This window comes from Tursiops truncatus, chromosome 2, assembly GCF_011762595.2.
Source record: "Tursiops truncatus isolate mTurTru1 chromosome 2, mTurTru1.mat.Y, whole genome shotgun sequence".
Classification (NCBI taxonomy): Eukaryota; Metazoa; Chordata; class Mammalia; order Artiodactyla; family Delphinidae; genus Tursiops; species Tursiops truncatus.
This window is the reverse complement of record NC_047035.1, coordinates 83,834,466-83,852,761: the sequence shown is the minus strand read 5'-3', so window position 1 is coordinate 83,852,761 and position 18,296 is coordinate 83,834,466. Positions and strand designations below refer to the sequence as shown.

General features: G+C 49.7%; 3 protein-coding genes across 6 annotated transcripts in view; 1 reads left to right on the top strand and 2 right to left on the bottom strand.

Moving 5' to 3' along the window:
- DNAJC17 (DnaJ heat shock protein family (Hsp40) member C17) overlaps positions 1-18,296 on the top strand; it is a 38,566-nt gene that overhangs the window by 19,462 nt on the left and 808 nt on the right. Inside the window, exons 1-10 of one of the 4 annotated variants that reach the window (XM_073800749.1) lie at positions 169-572; positions 8,634-8,703; positions 9,002-9,060; positions 9,286-9,373; positions 11,110-11,201; positions 11,442-11,538; positions 12,142-12,257; positions 12,612-12,686; positions 13,221-13,301; positions 13,797-13,907. In XM_073800749.1, the coding sequence (XP_073656850.1) occupies positions 297-572; positions 8,634-8,703; positions 9,002-9,060; positions 9,286-9,373; positions 11,110-11,201; positions 11,442-11,538; positions 12,142-12,257; positions 12,612-12,686; positions 13,221-13,301; positions 13,797-13,907 (1,065 nt within the window). In that variant the 5' untranslated portion in view covers positions 169-296. Of the gene's footprint in view, positions 1-168; positions 573-8,633; positions 8,704-9,001; positions 9,061-9,285; positions 9,374-11,109; positions 11,202-11,441; positions 11,539-12,141; positions 12,258-12,611; positions 12,687-13,220; positions 13,302-13,796; positions 13,908-18,296 lie in introns of those variants that run through there. The other 3 variants (XM_073800750.1, XM_033851484.2, XM_033851483.2) reach the window with 3 other exon arrangements.
- On the bottom strand, positions 7,014-8,632 carry LOC101333643 (syntaxin-12-like). Its single transcript, XM_073800751.1, has 2 exons — positions 8,091-8,632; positions 7,014-7,955 (listed from the first exon to the last, which is right to left on the bottom strand). The coding sequence occupies exons 1-2, from the start codon at positions 8,218-8,220 to the stop codon at positions 7,249-7,251; spliced, it is 837 nt and encodes a 278-aa protein (XP_073656852.1). The 5' UTR covers positions 8,221-8,632; the 3' UTR covers positions 7,014-7,248.
- Positions 9,842-17,509, bottom strand: C2H15orf62 (chromosome 2 C15orf62 homolog). Its single transcript, XM_033851488.2, has one exon. It carries the CDS (start codon positions 16,593-16,595, stop codon positions 16,068-16,070), a length of 528 nt encoding a protein of 175 aa, XP_033707379.1. The 5' UTR covers positions 16,596-17,509; the 3' UTR covers positions 9,842-16,067.

Sequence of the window (18,296 nt, the reverse complement as noted above, 5' to 3'; positions counted from 1 at the left end):
CTTATTGATATGCTGTCTGGATGATCTATCCATTGACAAAAGAGGGGTATTAAAATCCTCTACTATCATTGTATTGCTGTCTATGCTTCCCTTTAGGTCTGTTAATATTTGCTTTATATATTTCAGTGCTACTGTGTTGCGTGCATAAATATTTACAAATGTTATATCCTCTTGATGGGTTGACTCCTTTATCATTATGTAATGACCTTCTTTGTCTCTTATTACAGTCTTTGTCTTAAAGCCCATTTTGTCTGATATAAGTATAGCTGCCCCAGCTTTTTTTGGTTTTCATTTGCATGAAATATCTTTTTTCATCCCTTCACTTTCAGTCTGTGTGTGTCCTTACATCTGAAGTGAGTCTCTCTTTTTTTTTTTGCGGTACGCAGGCCTCTCACCGTTGTGGCCTCTCCCACTGCGGAGCACAGGCTCCGGACGCGCAGGCTCAGCGGCCATGGCTCACGGGCCCAGCCGCTCTGCGGCATGTGGGATCCTCCCGGACCAGGGCACGAACCCGCATCCCCTGCATCGGCAGGCGGACTCCCAACCACTGCACCACCAGGGAAGCCCCTGAAGTGAGTCTCTTGTAGGCAGCATATAGAGGGGTCTTGTGGTTTGTTTGTTTGTTTTTGGCTGCATCGGATCTTAGTTGTGGCATGCAGGATCTTCATTGAGGCATGGGGGATCTTTCGTTGCAGCGTGCAGCCTTTTTGTTGTGGTGCGTGGGCTTCTCTGTAGTTGTGGCATGTGGATTTTCTCTTCTCTAGTTGTGGCGTGCAGGCTCCAGGGCAGGTGGTCTCTGTAGTTGTGGCATGCGGTCCAGGGAGTGTGGGCTCTGTAGTGTGTGGCACGCAGGCTTTGGTTGAGGCGCATAAGCTCAGTAGTTGTGGCACTCGGGCTTAGTTGCCCGGCAGCATGTGAGATCTTAGTTCCCTGACCAGGGATTGAACCTGCGTCCCCTGCATTGTAAGGCAGATTCTTTACCACTGGACCACCTGGGAAGTCCCAGCCACTCTTTTTTTTTTTTTTTTTTTTTTTGTGATACCCGGGCCTCTCACTGCTGTGACCTCTCCCGCCTCAGAGCACAGGCTCCAGACACGGAAGCCCAGCGGCCATGGCTCACAGGCCCAGCCGCTCCACGTCATGCGGGATCCTCCCAGACCGGGGCACGAACCCGTGTCCCCTGCATCGGCAGGCGGACTCTCAACCACTGCGCCACCAGGGAAGCCCGGCAGGCGGATTCTTAACCACTGCGCCACCAGGGAAATCCCTCATGTTTTTCTTTTTAATTAATTTTTATTGGAGTATAGTTGCTTTACAATGTTGTGTTAGTTTCTTGCTGTACAGCAAAGCAAATCAGTCATACATATACATATATCCACTCTCTTTTAGATTTCCTTCCCATTTAGGTCACCACAGAGCATTGAGTAGAGTTCCCTGTGCTACGCAGTAGGTTCTCATTAGTTATTTGTTTTATACATAGTAGTGTATATATGTCAGTCTCAATCTCCCAATTTATCCCACCCTTCCTTTCCCCACTTGGTAACCATAAGTTTATTCCCTACATCTGTGACTCTATTTCTGCTTTGCAAATAAATTAATCTCTACCATTTTTCTAGATTCCACATACAAATGATATTATACGATATTTGTTTTTCTCTTTCTGACTTACTTCAGTATATACAACAATCTCTAGGTCCATCCACATCTCTGCAAATGGCACTATTTCATTCCTTTTATGGCTGAGTAATATTCCATTGTGTATATGTACCACATGTTCTTTAGCCGTTCCTCTGTCGATGCACATTTAGGTTGTTTCTGTGTCCTGGCTATTGTAAATAGTGCTGCAATGAACATCGGGGTGCATGCATCCTTTCGAATTATGGTTTTCTCTGGATATATGCCTAGGAGTGGGATTGCTAGGTCATATGTAGCTCTATTTTTAGTTTTTTAAGGAGCCTCCATATTGTTCTCCATAGTGGTTGTACCAATTTGCATTCTCACCAACAGTGTAGGAGGGTTCCCTTTTCTCCACACCCTCTCCAGCATTTATTGTTTGTAGATTTTTTTATGATGGCCATTTTGACCAATGTGAGGTGATACCTCATTGTAGTTTTGATTTGCATTTCTCTAATAACTAGTGATGCTGAGCATTTTTTCATGTGTTTGTTGGCTATCTGTATGTCTTCTTTGGAGAAATGTCTATTTAGGTCTTCTGCCCGTTTTTTGATTGGGTCATTTGTTTTTTTGATATTGAGCTGCATGAGCTGTTTGTATATTTTGGAGATTAATCCCTTGTCAGTTGCTTCATTTGCAAATATTTTCTCCCATTCTGAGGGTTTTCTTTTCATTTTGTTTATTGTTTCCTTTGCTGTGCACATTTTTCTTGTTATTAACCATTTATATTCTATGAATTGTTTCTTCATGTTCTTTCTGTTTTCTTGTAGTTTGTCTTTTTCTTGCTTGTCTTTTTCTGCATGATTTCTTTGCATAGTGAAGACTGTGTTGTGTGTCATATTTCATGCACATACTTCTCTCTGTTATCATATCCCTCATCTTTTAATTTTGTCTATGATTTTTTACTTAGAGAAATTAAAATTTTTTCATTTGTAAATTCATTCATTTTGTATAAGTATGCATGTGTGTGCATGCATGTGTGATTCCTTCCCTTGTTTTAATGCTTAGGACTTTCTTCCCCATCCTAAAAGCAGATTAAAAGTCCCATCATTTTCTTTCTTTACCATCATTTTCTTTCTTTAGGTTCTTTTAGTTTCTTTTTTTGTGTTTAGTTTTTTTATCTATCTGGAATTATTTTGGTATATGGTTTGAGATGAAGAGCTAAAACCTTTTTTTTTTTCCACTGTGTATATTTTTTTCACTCAGTGTAATACTTTTTACTATACATTGAAGTTTTACATTTATTACTATTTGTTTCTTGGCCATGCTTATATGTTCCATTAATCTTGCCTTTGTGCTTTACAATAAACTTTGATTAGGTCACAGAGAACTTTGAGGTTCAAGTTCTTTGGGCTTGGAGACCCCAAATGCCTCCTCAGTCATTCATCCTGGTTCATTACTTTTGAACTCAGAAGGCTCTCCACATCTCGCCCTGCTCATATGCACTGTGGGGCTTTCCCTTCTAATTGTTCTACTCTGTGTTTTATGAATTACACATACCTTATGAATCACGTTAACTTTCTTGTACTTTCAGTATCATACCTGAGTTAACTTTAATCTTTTTCTCCTCTTCTCAGCCCAGTTTGCATTTCTTTGCCTACATGTGTGCTCTCATTCCCTAGCATTTCTTCACCCCAAGTTTGTGTGTTAAAACTTGTTGGTATGAATTTATTCTTTTCCTGGTTTTCTTCTATTACTTTTCTTTGGTTGAATTTTTTTTTTAATTAACCAAAATATTCTTTGACAAAAACATTATTTTTATTCCCATGTTTTATTGCAACCACGTCTCTCCTTTTTCATGTCTTTTTCTGTTCTCAGTACTTATTCCTCAGTAAAGGAAAACATATTTCTTCTCTAAGCTTGTCTGGGGCTTGAAGAGAAGTTGGGCTGTTCCACATCCTCTGTCTTGAATACCCTTTCTGGCCCTGCTTGGAGAACTGTTACTCACCTTTCAGATCCAGCTCAGATATTGCCTCCTCTGTGAGGCCCTCAGGGCTAAAATTAGCCATTCTTTTCTCTTTGTTTCCATTCTTAGGGCCCTCTCTTACAGGCATCTTACAACCTCAGTGTAATTCATTGTTTTCATAGCCATCTTCCTTGCTAAGCAGTGTCCTTCCTCTTCAGTGTCAGGGAAATTCCTGATTTTCCTCTGTATCCCCAGCTCCAGCTCAGCCCCTCCATATCCTAGCTGCTCCATGAGTGGACCTGGGAGGTAGGGTAGATTCGGTGCTGTACTGAAGGGCTGTAGGAGAGCTCCCCTCCTACCCTTAGACATTCCTCTCTAAAAATGAATACCAGCCTGACCTTGACTTTCTGGCCTCACCTCTCCCCCTACTCATGAGACTGGTAAATTTTTCCAATAGGTTCTTGAAACACAGAATGTTCAACCCCTTACACCTTTAAAGGGTGATTTGGAAATGGAGGCCCAGTCAGGCCTTGAGGGAATAGGGGTCCAGGATACATCAAGTTGATTGGGGCAGTTGTGTTTGGTTGTAGATGTTGGGAGTGTGGGAGGCTGGAGGGGTGGGGGTAAGATGGGGGTCCACCCAGACAGGGAGTGAGGTGACCTAGGTCCAGTTGTACTATTGCTTCAAATAAAGTTTGTTGAGACAGTTAAAGACATATGTCAAAGGAACACATTCTGGAAAGAGAATTGATAAGGAAGCAAATTAATATATGTAGAGTATTTCCCATTATTATATAATTAGTTTTTTGTTTGAACAGTTTTGTTTTCCTGTTTAAGTGAGAAAAAAAAACCAATCTTCTGATATAGAACATATAAAATGAATTATAAAACACAAAACAAGGGCTTCCCTGGTGGCGCAGTGGTTGAGAGTCCGCCTGCCGATGCAGGGGACCATGGGTTCGTGCCCCGGTCCGGGAAGATCCCACGTGCCGCGGAGCGGCTGGGCCCGTGAGCCATGGCCGCTGAGCCTGCGCATCTGGAGCCTGTTGTCCGCAACGGGAGAGGCCACAACAGTGAGGCCCGCGTACCGCAAAAAAAAAAAAAAAGAGTAAAGATGACATTCCAAGTGTGAGACTATATATAAAACTATCACCTCCCCTTCCCTTATTATTATTTCTTAATAGTGAAAAAAGCTAGATTTTGTTATTGTTGTCATTTCTTTTTAATGGTGAAGACCTAAGTTGGGGTGGGAGGTGAACATAGGCGGGCAGTTGGGAAGGTTGGGGAGCAGGGAAGCACATCTACACCCTCTCTGCTCAAAGCCTGTCCTGGGAGTGGTTCCTGCTTCCTCAGGCTCAGCCAGGAGAGCTAGATGGGCTTGGTTGCCCTGCCAGGTGAAGGTGTGTTTCTAGGCGTGGCCCAGCAGGTGGCAGCACACCCCAGAGGTCCTGGGCTAGGTGGCTCCTGGCCCTCCTTAGCTCTGGAGGTGGGAGTAGAGTTAGGCACCTGCCCACAGGCCCTCCCCTGGGGGTGCTGGCTGCTTGCCTCCGAAGCCCCTTATTTAGCACACTTTGGATAGAAGTGTTTATTGGTTCCCTCTGGGAAGCCTGGGAAGCCAGTCTTCTTAGCTACTGGTAGAGGTTCTGGTCTAGAGGCTCCTCCTCCCAGGAGGTTTGAGCAGTAGGTAAGGTGTGCAGGCAGAACTGAGAGCAAGGCCTCAGGAAGCAGAGGGTAGCTTCTGGGATTTTGTGCTCTGCCTTCCCTTATGTGTGGGGAATATATAAAAGAGAATCTTGGTGGCTATGTTTGCTTATTTTTGCTAATTTTTACTAATATAAGAAATAAAACATTTTCTTTTTAATACAGAGAGGTGCAAAGGTAAAAACTAAAAAAGGACCATAGCCTTGCCACCAGGATAACCCCTGTTATCAATAAAAAAGATAATAAAGTAAGACATGTTTAAGGTTTGAAAATTTGAACTACAGAAAAGTATAAAATGAGAAGTAAATGTTTCCTTCCCCTCCACTTTCAGCTTCTTTCCAAAGGAAACCACAAGTTTATGATTGCTTTCAGGAAAGAAGAGAAAACAAGGGCTGTGCACATGCCCGAGTGTCTCTAACTATTTACATTTCTTTTATTTTCTTATTTTCAACCCCAAAATGATCATTGTATATACTAAGCCTTGTTTTTTTCATGCACCATACCTTGAAGATATTTCTTTCTTTTTCTTAAGTTGAGGTATAATTGGCACATTTTGTACAACATAATGCTTTGCTATTTGTTACCATACATTATTATGATTTTTTTTTCTTGTGATGAGGACTTGAAGATCTTTCTAGAAAGCACATACAGACTTCAGTCTATGGTAATTTTTTTAATGGGTCTCCATTGTTGGAGATTTTGGTTGGCTCCACTTTGGGGCTAATATAAACTATGTTTTAGTGGACATCCTTGCATATTTATTTTGGCATGCTTCTACAAGTCCAAATTCCAGAGTAAGTCAAAGGGAAAGTACATTTAAATTTTTTTTTTTATGTTACAAGACAGCAATCTTTTATTGAAACAGTTTTGTCTAAAACTATGCATGGAGAGATTAATCTCTTGTTCATAAATTAGGATAAGTCTAACATCACTATTCCAAACCAGTATTATTTACAAAAAAGAACCTTTGCTTTATCGCCAGGTTCACAGGACTAAATTTTAAACCAACTTCAGTCTAGCTTTTAAAATCTTCCTGCCATCAAATGCCCAGCAAACCTTATTAGGGTAGGGGGCAGCCTTTTGATGGCAACATTCATCATTTACCAGGAATGCAGAACCACAACTGAGCAACAACAACAAAAGATTAAATCATTCCAAACAATTCCTATTTGCTCTCCAGAAGAACGCTTTGTCTAATTCTCCCCTTCTATACAGACAGGTGGGAGAGGAACCCCACAGAGAATCATAATGTTAATTAAATTAAACTCTTCAAAAAGTGAACAAGATCATTTAATGTATATATGGATGAATTGCAGTCGATGACACTAGCAGATAATAAACTTAAACCCAGATTAACACACACCCCAACAGCTGACCAGCTCAAATAGTTACTTCTTATTTAATCTGGATCACCTGTGCAATTTTTTATTCTCTAGTTAAATACATTGCCAAAACCTTTCAAAGCATATAGGGGGCAGGCTTCTTAGAAATTCAAACAAATATTAAATAATAAAAATTGCTGGCTTATTATACAGTTTCTGACAGACTCCAATATGCTGGGTGACAGAAAGTAATTCTATCTCAGTTGCTAGTAAAAAGGTAAATCTTGTATGTACATAGAAAGACAATATTACAAGACTATAGTGTTACCTACCAAAACAAGAATATCTAGAATGTAATTTTCAGTAAACACTTGGGACGAAGGGCAATCAGAATATAAGAGAAAGCAAAATCCACATAAATTAATTCTTAATTTGAGAAATCAATAAAATGTATACATAAATTGATAAATACTGTCTCCACAGGTCACTAATTCCAAGGACTAGTTAGTAGTTAGTTTCTAACTAAATTATTACAGGACATTCTGGTGTATTCTGTCTTCTTGTGATCAGTTTGTTCTGGCAAGACTCCAGCAAGCACTTGCCCTTGAAAACAGCTCAGCAGGAGAAGGCTCGGAGGCAATCACTTCATTTATTAACTAGCCACAAAATAAGTCCCAAGATTACAATAATCACTGACAGGACAAGCACCAGGATACAGATCTTATTGTGAGATTTTTTCTGATAGTAAGCAGCTCGCTGTAACTGATCAGTGGCTCTTTCTACATGCACCTCTGAGCTTTCCACATTGGCTTCTATGCTGTCAATGAGATCACCTTGGTCATGGATCATCATTGCCAAATCTTTAAATATCTGAGTGACATCCAAAATATCAGCCTCCAGCTGCTGAATTGCCGTTTCCCTGTCTTTAATAAGTTCCAAATCCTGTTCAGTGATGGCCACCTCATCCTCCTGGCTCTGCATCTGGTTCCACTCCTCATGGCTGTCAGATGAGACGAGTTGCTCCTCTCTTTGCCTCTCCTCCACAGAAAGACGAGATCCAGCTCTTGCTCTGGCAATACTCTCCTTTTCCTTTTCAGATACCCTTCTCTGCACAGCCTGGAAATTGTTTAAGGCTGCAGAGAAGTCATTCATGAGACGTTCCTTCTGAAGTTTCTGCTGGCGCTGTTCTGAAGTAGATGAAGGAAGGGGCAAGGACCCTAATTCCTTCAGTAATTCATTTGTTTCCTTGGCAAGCTGATTTGTAGAGTGCTGTAACTGTTGCAGATTTTCCTGTAGCTTGCTTGAATCTTGCTTAGTTCCTAGTTGGCTCATCAAATTCTTTATCTGAGCAGCTTACAAAAACACAGATGTGTTAATAGCCTCTAAGTCTGTTAAGAAACAATAATTAAGCAAAATCTTCCAGGTGATTGCTGAGTGACTCTTCTCCTAAGTAGAAACTGAACAACTTAGTCCTTAGCAGCAGGTACACGTTATTTCTCTGGCTTGGCTGATCCTCTGGATGTTGCCGCTGCACGTCTGGATGATGCTGCTGAAGTCCCAGAGCGGGGTCCCCGAGGCCCCCGGGTTCCGGTACATATCTAAGGGACTGTAGGACATGATGAGGAGCCGAGACCGACCACATTTTAAATTTTGATGGCTAAATTTCCCTCCAGGGCAAAAGGTTGCCCTGGTTTACATTACATGACACCATGAGTGTGTGAGAGTGCCTGTTTCCGGGTGGCTATAGGGACATCTGCCCCCCGCCAGGAGCCCTCTGACATCCACAGTGGTAAGACTGGGTGCTCAGCGGAAGCAGGCCCAGCCCCTCTGCTGCAGGGCAGTGGTCAGCTCCCTCCACGGCCTTTGCCTCCACTGCAGGTCTCCTCTGTGGTTGTGAGGTGACGGTTTCAGTGTGGCAGCCTTTCTTTTAGCGATGGAGAGCACTCCCTGGATTTCCCTTATCACTTTAACAATGTTTTCCTTTCCGTCCTGGGGTGAGAGAGTAAATAACCAAATCTTGACTCTTCCAGGTAAAGAAGGCATATAGGCAGAAGGCCCTCTCCTGCCACCCAGACAAAAATCCGGATAATCCCAGAGCAGGTAAGCCTCTCCTAGGCATGGGGAGAAGGAGGCCAACCCACCTGGGTGTGGTGTGAGTGCCGTGGGAGGCCAACGCACACAGCCTGGCTTTGGGCGCTGGGCCCCAAGGCTGCACTTCGCATGTTAGGAGCATCTGGTCAATTGCTGATGCACTCACCCTTCCTTGCTAGTCCATCATCTGCTGATGTCTGCTTTTCTAGCAGCCTGTGGCTTCTTTGAGGTGCTCTTTTGAGGGAGTACACCATCATCAAGTCTAACTTTACTTTTCTCCCCTCTCTTTTTTGATCCCTATGTTTAGTTGAACTCTTCCATCAGCTTTCTCAGGCCTTGGAGGTACTGACTGATGCTGCCGCCAGGGTAAGCTCATCCTTCTCTATCTAAATTACTCCACATTTATAGACCACTGTGTGCTTCATCCTCTATACTTGGCCATGCATCACAGTCCTTGCTGTCCTAGCCTGGAGACCCTGTCACCAGACTGCCTCCTGATGGTTCTAGGGCTAACGGCAGGGCCGGGGAGGTGGCTGGGCTCTGTGTGTGTTCCCTGGCTGACTGCTCCTCTGTGTTCCTTTCTTCCGCCAGGCTGCATATGACAAGGTCAGGAAAGCCAAGAAGCAGGCAGCAGAGAGGACCCAGAAACTTGATGAGAGAAGGAAGAAAGTGAAGCTTGGTAGGTGACATCGTGGTGCTGGTAGCCTGCAGTTTCCCTGGACCGCTTTCCTGCAGCTCCCCCACCTTTCCTCCTGCAGCTTCAGTTCCAGCAACTCAGAGCTTGGCGGCCCCGGCTCTGGGCAGAACCCTGTTCTCAGGGGCGGCTCCTAAAGGACAGTCATAGGAATAATAACAGTGACTAGGTGTGCTATTAGCTAAGCGCTGTGACAGATGTTTTAGTGCCTCCTTTAATTATTACAACTATCCAAGGAGCTGGGTGTTATGAAACCCACTTTTTATAGACAAAAGAGGCTAAGGCACCAAAAGGATAAGAACTTGCTGGAGCCAGGATTTGAACCCACACAGCATGAGTACAGTCAGCGTTCTTGTTGGCCATGCCGTCCTGGATCTTTTTCATTCGTCCCAGCTCTGCACAGAGCTTTCACTCCGTGAAATCCTCTCAGAAGAATCCAAAGAGATCCAGGCATTTGTCTTTTAAGAAACAGCTTTATTGACATATGTTTTGTATATCATATCATCCACCCATTTCAAGTGAACAATTCAGTGATTTTTAGTAAATTTACCAAATGGTGCAACTATGACTCTAAATCAATTTTAGAACATTTTCATCACCCCCATAAGATTGGTCCAAGCATGCTTTACTTGATTTTTCTCCCCTTCCTCTTGCCTGCTTCACATCCATATATTTATTATGTACATATACCATCCCAGTACATCCATCAAAAACAAACAAACCTGAAGAGTTTAGGTAAGTAAAGTGAACAGAAAACAAAGTGGTGTGTCCCAGACCTGAAAGAAGCATTTGTCACAGCAGCTGGCCTGGGACAGGGCCACAAGCAGGTTTCTCTTGGAAGGTGGGAAGGCTCCAGGACCTGGGGTGATGTCCTTGCATGGTGGCTGCCATCCCTGTAGGAGCCGTTGTAGCCGGGTCCACAGTGAGGCTTGGTAAATGTGAGTTGAGGGGGGAGGTAGAAGATTCCACCGTGAGACTTCCCTGGTGGTGCGGTGGTTAAGAATCCGTCTGCCAATGCAGGGGACACGGGTTCAATCCCTAGTCCAGGAAGATCCCACATGCCGTGGAGCAACAAAGCCCGTGCGTCACAACTACTGAGCCTGCGCTCTAGAGCCCGCAAGCCACAACTACCGAAGCCCACACACCTAGAGCCCGTGCTCCGCAACATGAGAAGCCACCGCAATGAGAAGCCCGCGCACTGCAACGAAGAGTAGCCCCTGCTCGCCACAACTAGAGAATGCCTGCGCGCAGCAACGAAGACCCAGTGCAGCCAAAAAAAAAAGAAGATTCTGTGGGAACTCAAGCTCAGTGGTGGGAAGAGCATCAAAGCCATGGCAAGGTCGCAGGTCAGGCTGTGGTGCCAAACCACAGGAACAGAGGCCAGGAGCTCCACCCACTGGCAGCCCTGACCCATGGCCCTGGGCTGCTGACATAAGCACCCACCCACACCTTGTTCACTGTTTGGAGAACCAGCTTAGTCAGCGTGAGCTGCTTTAACTTTTCCAGACCCCGGCCACTCAGCTGGATCCTATTCTCTTCCTTGTTAGGACTTTTCTCAATGGAAATTAATTTGGGAGCACATAGGCATTGAGGGAGGGGCCAGAGTTACTGTATAGGTTCATGCTGTGTGAGACTTTGGGGAAGCAGCCAGAGCCTGGTAGGCTGGGGCCATGTAGAAACTGCTTAGACCAGACATTGGGTCATTCAACCCTTGTTCGTAGACCTGGAGGCCCGGGAGCGGCAGGCCCAGGCCCACGGCAGCGACGAGGAGGAGGAGGAGGAGAGCCGGAGCACCGGGACACTAGAGCAAGAGGTGAGCGTCCAGGCACTGCAGCCATCTGCAGGGGGAGGAGGCTGGTGGAGCAAAGGGGTTGCTGTGGCTGGAGAGGGCATGCCATTTCCACTTTCTTCTGTGGGATCTGGGTGATCTGTCCCACCTGCAGGTTGCTGAGCCTAGCTTGCAGGTGGAATGTCCCAGGGACCTTTGCAAGGTGAGCCAACCTGGAACTGGATCTGCACAGAACTGTCACCCTCCCCAACTCCCACTCTGCAGATCAGACGCCTGCGAGAAGAGGGTTCCCGGCAGCTGGAGGAGCAGCAGAGGGTGATCCAGGAGCAGATACGCCAGGAACGGGAACAGAGGTTGAGAGGTGAGAGTCCGTCCCCCAAACCTGCCTCCCACTCTGAGGCAGCTCTTGATGCCCAGAGTGGCCACAGTGGCTGCTCAGGGAAGTTGTTCTGCAAGCTTCCACCTGCTGGAACCCCCTGGGCACCCCACTTGGACACATGCCACCTGTCTCTTCTTACCAGTTCTCTGAGGCCTATTGGATTTTCACTCTACCTGCGATCTCCTGGCCCCATTTATCTTAGTCCCAAGCAGAGCTGGCTCTATTTTGGAGCAGATCACCAGGGCGGGGCGGGGAAGGCTCTGGGGTACTTTGTTTCAGTAGAATTGTGTGGTCTATACCTCTACCTTCTGCCCCCCGTAGGTGTTCATAGCCCTTCGTTGGCAGAGTGCTGACCATGGCCTTCAGCAGGCAGCTGGGCAGCTGTCCCAAGGTGACAGCTCCTCAGGGTTGGGGTGGGATTGCCTCTACTTGCCCTACCAGGCTCCACAGCAGGGCGGGGCAAATACTGCCCTTGGTCAGGAGTGATCTTTTCTAGGTCCTTTGGCCCTGGGCTGTGTCTCCTTTGGGGGAGAGAACCTCTGATTCCATCATATTCTACCTTGCTAATTTTCCTAAATTTTCTAGGAATGGCAGAAAATCCTGAAAGCAAAGGAACCCCCAAGCTAAAGGTGAGCCCTGCGGATCTACGGGCCACCTCACACCATCTCCTCTCAGCAGAACAGATGCTTCCATGGGCACAGGTGCTTCTGGCGGGGACGCTGGATCTCTGGGAGCCACACCACTACCCACATCCCATCCTTCCATCTTCCCACTGCCTGGGCATCAGGATGGCCTCTCAGAGCTGGCCGTGAAAGGCTGCAGCGCAGCCCTCCCTGAGGCCCTCGAAGGAGAGCATCTTATAGGGTTGGAAGCGTAGCTGTGGGTGAGCAGGCCGCCTGCCTGTCTGTTTTCAAGGGGAATGCATTTGGGGGGTGCTCCTTGGATTACCAGTACTTTGAAGGGGGATGTCTGCTCAGACTGTAAAGCTCAGGTGCAGGGTCTGGTTCTGTTGAGAAGTCAGTGTTTAATGGTGACACTCACTGCTGTCTTTTCAGCTCAAGTGGAAGAGCAAGGAGGCCAAGTCACAAGGCGGCTATTCCAGAGATGTCCTCCTGCGGCTTTTTCAAAAGGTCTGCCCTGCTGACTTCCCCCTAACCCATCGTCTCAGGCCCCACCTCAGCCCAAACCCCAGGATCTCCAGGCCTAACCTTCCTTCCCATCTCTACCTGCCTTTTTTTCTGTGTCATAGACCTTCTCCCCAGGCCACGGCCTTCCAGTCACTCATGTTGCCATGTTCCCCTTCCCTTGCCATCCTTAGAAGCAAAGGGCTTGGCTGCGTTTGTGGGGCGAGAGGAGGCTATTGTCTGGCACCAAAGCCCCATCCTCTTCACCTCCTTCAGTTGCTGAGGCAGCTGTGCGTCTCTGCTGGTCTAAATTCCCACGTCTGCCAAGCTCTCCTTTGCTGTCCTCTGCATTCCCGAAGGGCAGGGGAACCTTTCTTTCCCATCTCTGATATCCCCTTTCTGGTTGAACCTAGCAATGAGAGGTTATACTCCGGCTAAAAATGGCCTAGTGGCCTCTGGGTGGCTCAGGCTTGTCTCTGGTGTGAGCTGGGCCATCCTGAAGGCTGAGCCACGCTTACCGGGACCCCCTTATCCTCACAGTACGGAGAGGTGCTCAACCTGGTACTGTCCAGTAAGAAGGCAGGCACCGCCGTGGTGGAGTTTGCAACCATCAAGGCTGCGGTGAGTGCTATGTGGGGCTTTGGGGGCTACCGACAGCCCTGCCTTTCCAGGGGAGGAATCCAGTTCTGTAGGCCCTCTGAGCTTAGGTGTCCACACTCCCAGGGGATCTCTGGGCCAGCTCAGAGCCAAGATTTCCCAGAGCCCCTCCAGCTCCCAGGAGTAGAGGCACAGTGAGTGAAGGGATGGACAGGAGAATATTCCGGGGATGGCTTCATTTCCTGCTGCCTGGCTCCACACCCTCCACCTTCCCCTGGAAGCCAGCACGCCTCCAGGTTGGAGCCCTCGCACTGCCTTCTCCCCTTCCCCCACTCCCCAGTCAGAAAGCTCACGTGGCGCACAAGGAAGGTCAGAGCTTCAGCACACCATTGTATGAAGTTTGCTGTGCTTTGCTTGGAGGATGAGAGCGCTGGTTCTGGTTCTTTCTGTGGGGGTAGCGAGAGCCACTTTGTAGCCGACTGGAGTGATGGGACCAGGACCGGATACTGTATTTGACAGGAGCTGGCTGTCCAGAATGAAGTGGGCCTAGTCGATAACCCTCTGAAGATTTCCTGGTTGGAGGGACGGCCCCAGAGCACAATGGGCCCTAACCACCCAGGACTGTCCCAGGTAAGAAGCCAGGCCTCACGCAGCTGGGCCTGCTCAGGCTTCGGGGCGCCTCTTCCTGTTTGGGCTCTTCTCAGGGCCCTTTCCTCGCAAATCCCAGTCATCAGGAATATGGAGAGATTGGCAGGACCACCAATCCAAGCAGGAGGGCCGTGATTCCTTGCTGATCCCCTTTCCTCTCTGAGTGCCAGCGGGGCCCACCCTATGCAGACCTCTTAGACCTTATTTTCCATGTTCTGGTCCCCTTTGGGGTCTCTCATCATCACCCAAAGACATTGTCCTGGCCTGCGGGTCGCTTGGTTGCAGTGTGAAGCATTTGGCGCTGAGATGACCTGGTGCTTCAGGGAAGGGGCCGGTGATGAGGGTGGCTGCTTCCTTCCCCAGCTTCCTTCCAGGTGTGTCCATGGCTGTCCCAGATGGGGACCTAATATCAAGAGGCAATATCTCCTCTTTAGAAATAACACTGACTACCCTGCCGACACTGAGGTGCTGCCTGGTGCCCGACTTGTGGTAAAGCATGCACTTGAGCTGACACACGCCCAACACCGGCTCTTAGTCCTCGCGGCTCCACTCCCATTGCCTCAGGCACCCCACCACCATGCCCCTCACCTGGCCGTGAGGATGGGAAGCTCTCTGGAGTGTGTCCCAGACCCTGGACAGAGGAGGCAAAGGACCTGGTCTGAGCCTGACTTGGGATCCTTCTTTAGAGACTGTTTCCCCACGGTTAAGGCCCAGCATTTCAGAGCCCCAGACGGCACTCCACAGGCTGTGTTACAAAGAGCTCTCTTTATCACCATCCCACGGGGGCTTTCAGTTCAGCACAGCCACACAAGAGGAGGGAAGGGGGAGGCCACAGGTTTGGGTTGTGGAGGTGCTGTGTGTCCAGGCTTCCCTTCCCCCTCTGCCACACCTGGAAAGGCCTGGGGTGTCAGAAGCTCATGCGGCCAACTGGGCTCTGCTCCAAGTCTTCTGGCCAGGCCTCAGAGTGGGGTCGTAGCCCCGTTGTCAGAGGTTTTGAGCAAAGCAAAGTTCCTCAGTCCTGGTGAGGATTCTGGAGACCAGCTTGCCTCTTCATTGTGACAGCTCTGAGCTTCGTGTCTGTCCCTGATCCAGTCCTCCCTCCCATATTCCCATGGGCTCAGGAAGGAGGGAAACCTGCCACTGTTTTTTGTTGCATTTCCCAAGGGCTCCCGTCACTAATAATTCTGGGAATTCCCCACAGCCCCCTTTCGCAAGCTGTCTGTGCCTGGCATTCCCTAGAGCCTCCTTCCTTGGGCACCAGGGAGTGCTCGTGCTCCGGGCAGCTGTACTGGCACTTTGAGTCTCTCATGCCCCCTTTTCCGCTAGTGATTTGTTTGGCGTTTTTCCAGAGTTACACTGTGTATCTCTACCTGCCTCACTCTTCCTACTCTGTCAGCCCCTCCCTTCCCTCGCAGGCCCCATATGCTTCCCCCTTCCCCCCACCAGGCCCCAGGCCATGGTCTAGGCCTGTGCTGCCCAGTAGAACTTTCTCCAATGATGTTAACGTTCACTCTGCGCTGTCCAGTGTGGTAGCTGTTAGTCATATGTGGCTGTTGAGCACCTGAAACGTGGCTAGTGTGACTGAGGGCTGAATTTTTAATTGTATTTAATTTCAATTAAACAGCCACGTGCAGCTAGTGGCTACCATACTGTACAAGGTCACGCCTGTTTCATCCCTCTCCCCTTAGGTCTCCCACTTTCCTCTCCAGCCTGGATTGGACCACTTTTGCCCTGACCTGTCCTGTAACCTCATTCTGTTGACAGTGGCTTCAGAGGGAGCTGGCACAGGGCACCCATCTGTCGTGCCCAGTCTGCACGTCCTCTGCTCCTGGACTCACCCCTTATGCCTCCCTCCCTCTCTGCTGGCCTCTGCCTGGTCCCTGTGGTTGCAGGTGTGGCCTCCCTTTCCCAGCCTAGCTAGCTGCCTTCAGGGCTCCTGCCAGCAGGTGCCCCCCTCACATTTCCAGCTTGCCTCTGTACCTCTGTCCCTCCACTCTGGGGTGACTCAGAGAACTGTTCAGGACCCAGAGGGAAGGCAGCGACCTGGATTCCTATCCCTACCTTAATCCACGACTGTCCCCTCCTTCTCTGGGTCCCCAGGCTTCTGGCTCTTTCACCCACCTCTGCCCACCCTCCCCCCATTCAGAAGCTGGGCTCACTGGGAAATTGCTCCCTCAGCATCTGTAGAACTTCCTCAAGAAGCGAAATCCCTAGGTCAACTTTGAAGGAGAAGAAGGGATCACTGAGGTCTGGAGCAGGTGTCCTCTGGAAGGGGGGCGTGTCTGAAAGGTCCTCGTCGGAGTATTGGTAGAGGGCGTCCGCCAGGGAGAGCGCGGAGGGCAGGGTGGCAGAGTAGGTTGCAGTGTAGGTGGACGGGGACTCCAGGATGTTGGGGCAGCTGGAGCTTTCTCGGTAGAGGCGCGGGGGTTTGGGCGGGGCCAGCAGGGTGGCCCGGGGCTGCTCGTCCCCCCACAGTGGCAGGCGCCGGCCATCTGGCCTCCCTCGCAGCTCCCGGACGACCTCCCGGTTGCTGTACTCCTCGTGGTCCCCTCCAGCCGTGCTGGCCTGGCTGAGCACGCTGCCCTGTCGCCGCAGCCTCCGCGGCCGCCGCAGGCTCAGCCGCTTGAAGAAGGAGGCGCTGCGGAAGGAGCCTTTCCGCCAGATCTCCATGGGGCCCCAGGGAGCCAGCAGACAAGCCTGGAACCTCAGAAGCCCGGTTCAAGGGCAGCTGGGGGCCTTCTGGTCCCGCTGGAGCAGTGAACAGCGAGAATCAGGGAGGCAGCCTTCGCTGGCAGAAGCAGAGGCCTCCGGGTTTCTGCTCAGCAGGGACCTTCGTACGCGTGTCCAGGAGAGCCGAAAAAGCTGAGCGTTCCTGGTGACGGGAGTTTCCCAGAGGGACAGGAGTGGCCTGGTTACTTGATAGGGCAGTGGAAAAACCCCAGGAGGAAGAAACAGCACTGCACTCCGTGGAGCCGGAGCGAGGGCAGCTGCGGCGCGACCCGGGGTGGCTCCTGGCTCTGCGGGGGCTGGTCTCTCCGCCGCTGGCTCCCAGACTGATCAGTGGCTTGGCTGTTTGTGCCAGTGTGTGGCGGTGGAGACGTGTTGTTGTCTTCGGCTGACTCAGTCAGGTGGGAGGCTGGTCTCGTGCTCTGAGGTAATCGCAGCTTCCGCAGGCAGGGATTGGGGCAGCGGCAACGCCCCGGGGCACCGGGGAGCCTAACATTCCTCTGGGGACCGTCTGGGGCAGCCCTGCTTTGTGTGTCACCACGCTGCCGCCTCTTCCTCCACAGCCCAACGCCCTGCGCCCTTGCGGGCAGGCCTGGCCCCCCAGCCCCCGTAGGTGTGGGGTGAGGACCTCCGGGAGGTGGGAGCTAATTGAAAGGCAGGTGTGTGGAATGACTGCTGGGGAAGGAAGAGGCCTGTCGCTGGTGTGAGTGACCGGCCCTCATTAGCAGAGCCTGCAGGGATGGGGGGAAGGAAGGAGGCAGAGGGTGTGTTAACGGGGAGCAGCCCTGTGCCTATAAAGGGCTGGCTCCTCCCAGGGCCAGGCTCGGGGCGTGCCGAGGGTGACTTCAAGTTTTCTCAGCAGAGCAGCATTACCTTGGGCGGGGGGGGGGGGGGGGGGGGGGGATTGCCCTCCCCTTGGCCTGACAGCAAGCCTGGCTGCTCCATTTCCTCAGCCTTCCTCGATTTTCCCAGATAGCCTCAGGGCAGGAAAGGACATTTGAGAGCCAGTGTCCTGCCTTCCTGGGGGGCTGCCTGGGCCTCATTTGGGTTCCTGCCTCTGGGGAAGGGGCTGGGTCAAGGCTAGGAGGTGGGCCTGGCTGGGAGGGCAATTCTCCTAGGAACCGCGGAGGCCTGGGAGGAAGGAGGCATGGGGCTGTCGGGAAGGGCAGGGGGATCTGGGCTGGGTAACACTTCCTGGTTCTGTACACCCCTGACTCCAAACCAGTTGGCCAGGGCCTGGCATCTTAACCCCAGCCACTCCCTTCTAATTCCCTGAGTCACTGACCACCGAACTTTTTTCCTGGCCTGTTCCAAGAAGGTGCATCAGCTCGGGGTACTGCGAAGCAGGTCTCAGCAGCTCTCTACTGTGCAGCCCCCCTGGCCTGGCTCCCTTCTGTGCCAACTCTGGTGGGCTTCATACTTCTTCATGCAGCTTCAGCTGCACAGAGGGAGGAAGTGATTTAAGTGCCACTGCAGACCTTATCAGGGCATGGCGTTGGCGGCTCAGGGCTCTCCTGTAGAGCTGCCTCTCCACCCCACAGCCTTGGCCCACTGAGGTGGTCATTTATTATTCTTTTGATTATGAAAATATTGCACCGTTCAGTCCCCCACACTGTGCGGGCAAGATCATAAAAGAAAAAGCCA

What these genes read in the sequence shown, in the direction of transcription:
- LOC101333643 (XM_073800751.1), bottom strand. Translation starts at nt 8,220, where the DNA reads ATGTCCTACAGTCCCTTAGATATGTACCGGAACCCGGGGGCCTCGGGG. An exon ending in CCAAGCCAGAGAAATAACGT is followed by an intron (nt 7,956 to 8,090) that starts GTACCTGCTGCT and finishes TGTTTTTGTAAG; the next exon opens with CTGCTCAGATAAAGAATTTG.
- C2H15orf62 (XM_033851488.2), bottom strand. Translation starts at nt 16,595, where the DNA reads ATGGAGATCTGGCGGAAAGGCTCCTTCCGCAGCGCCTCCTTCTTCAAG.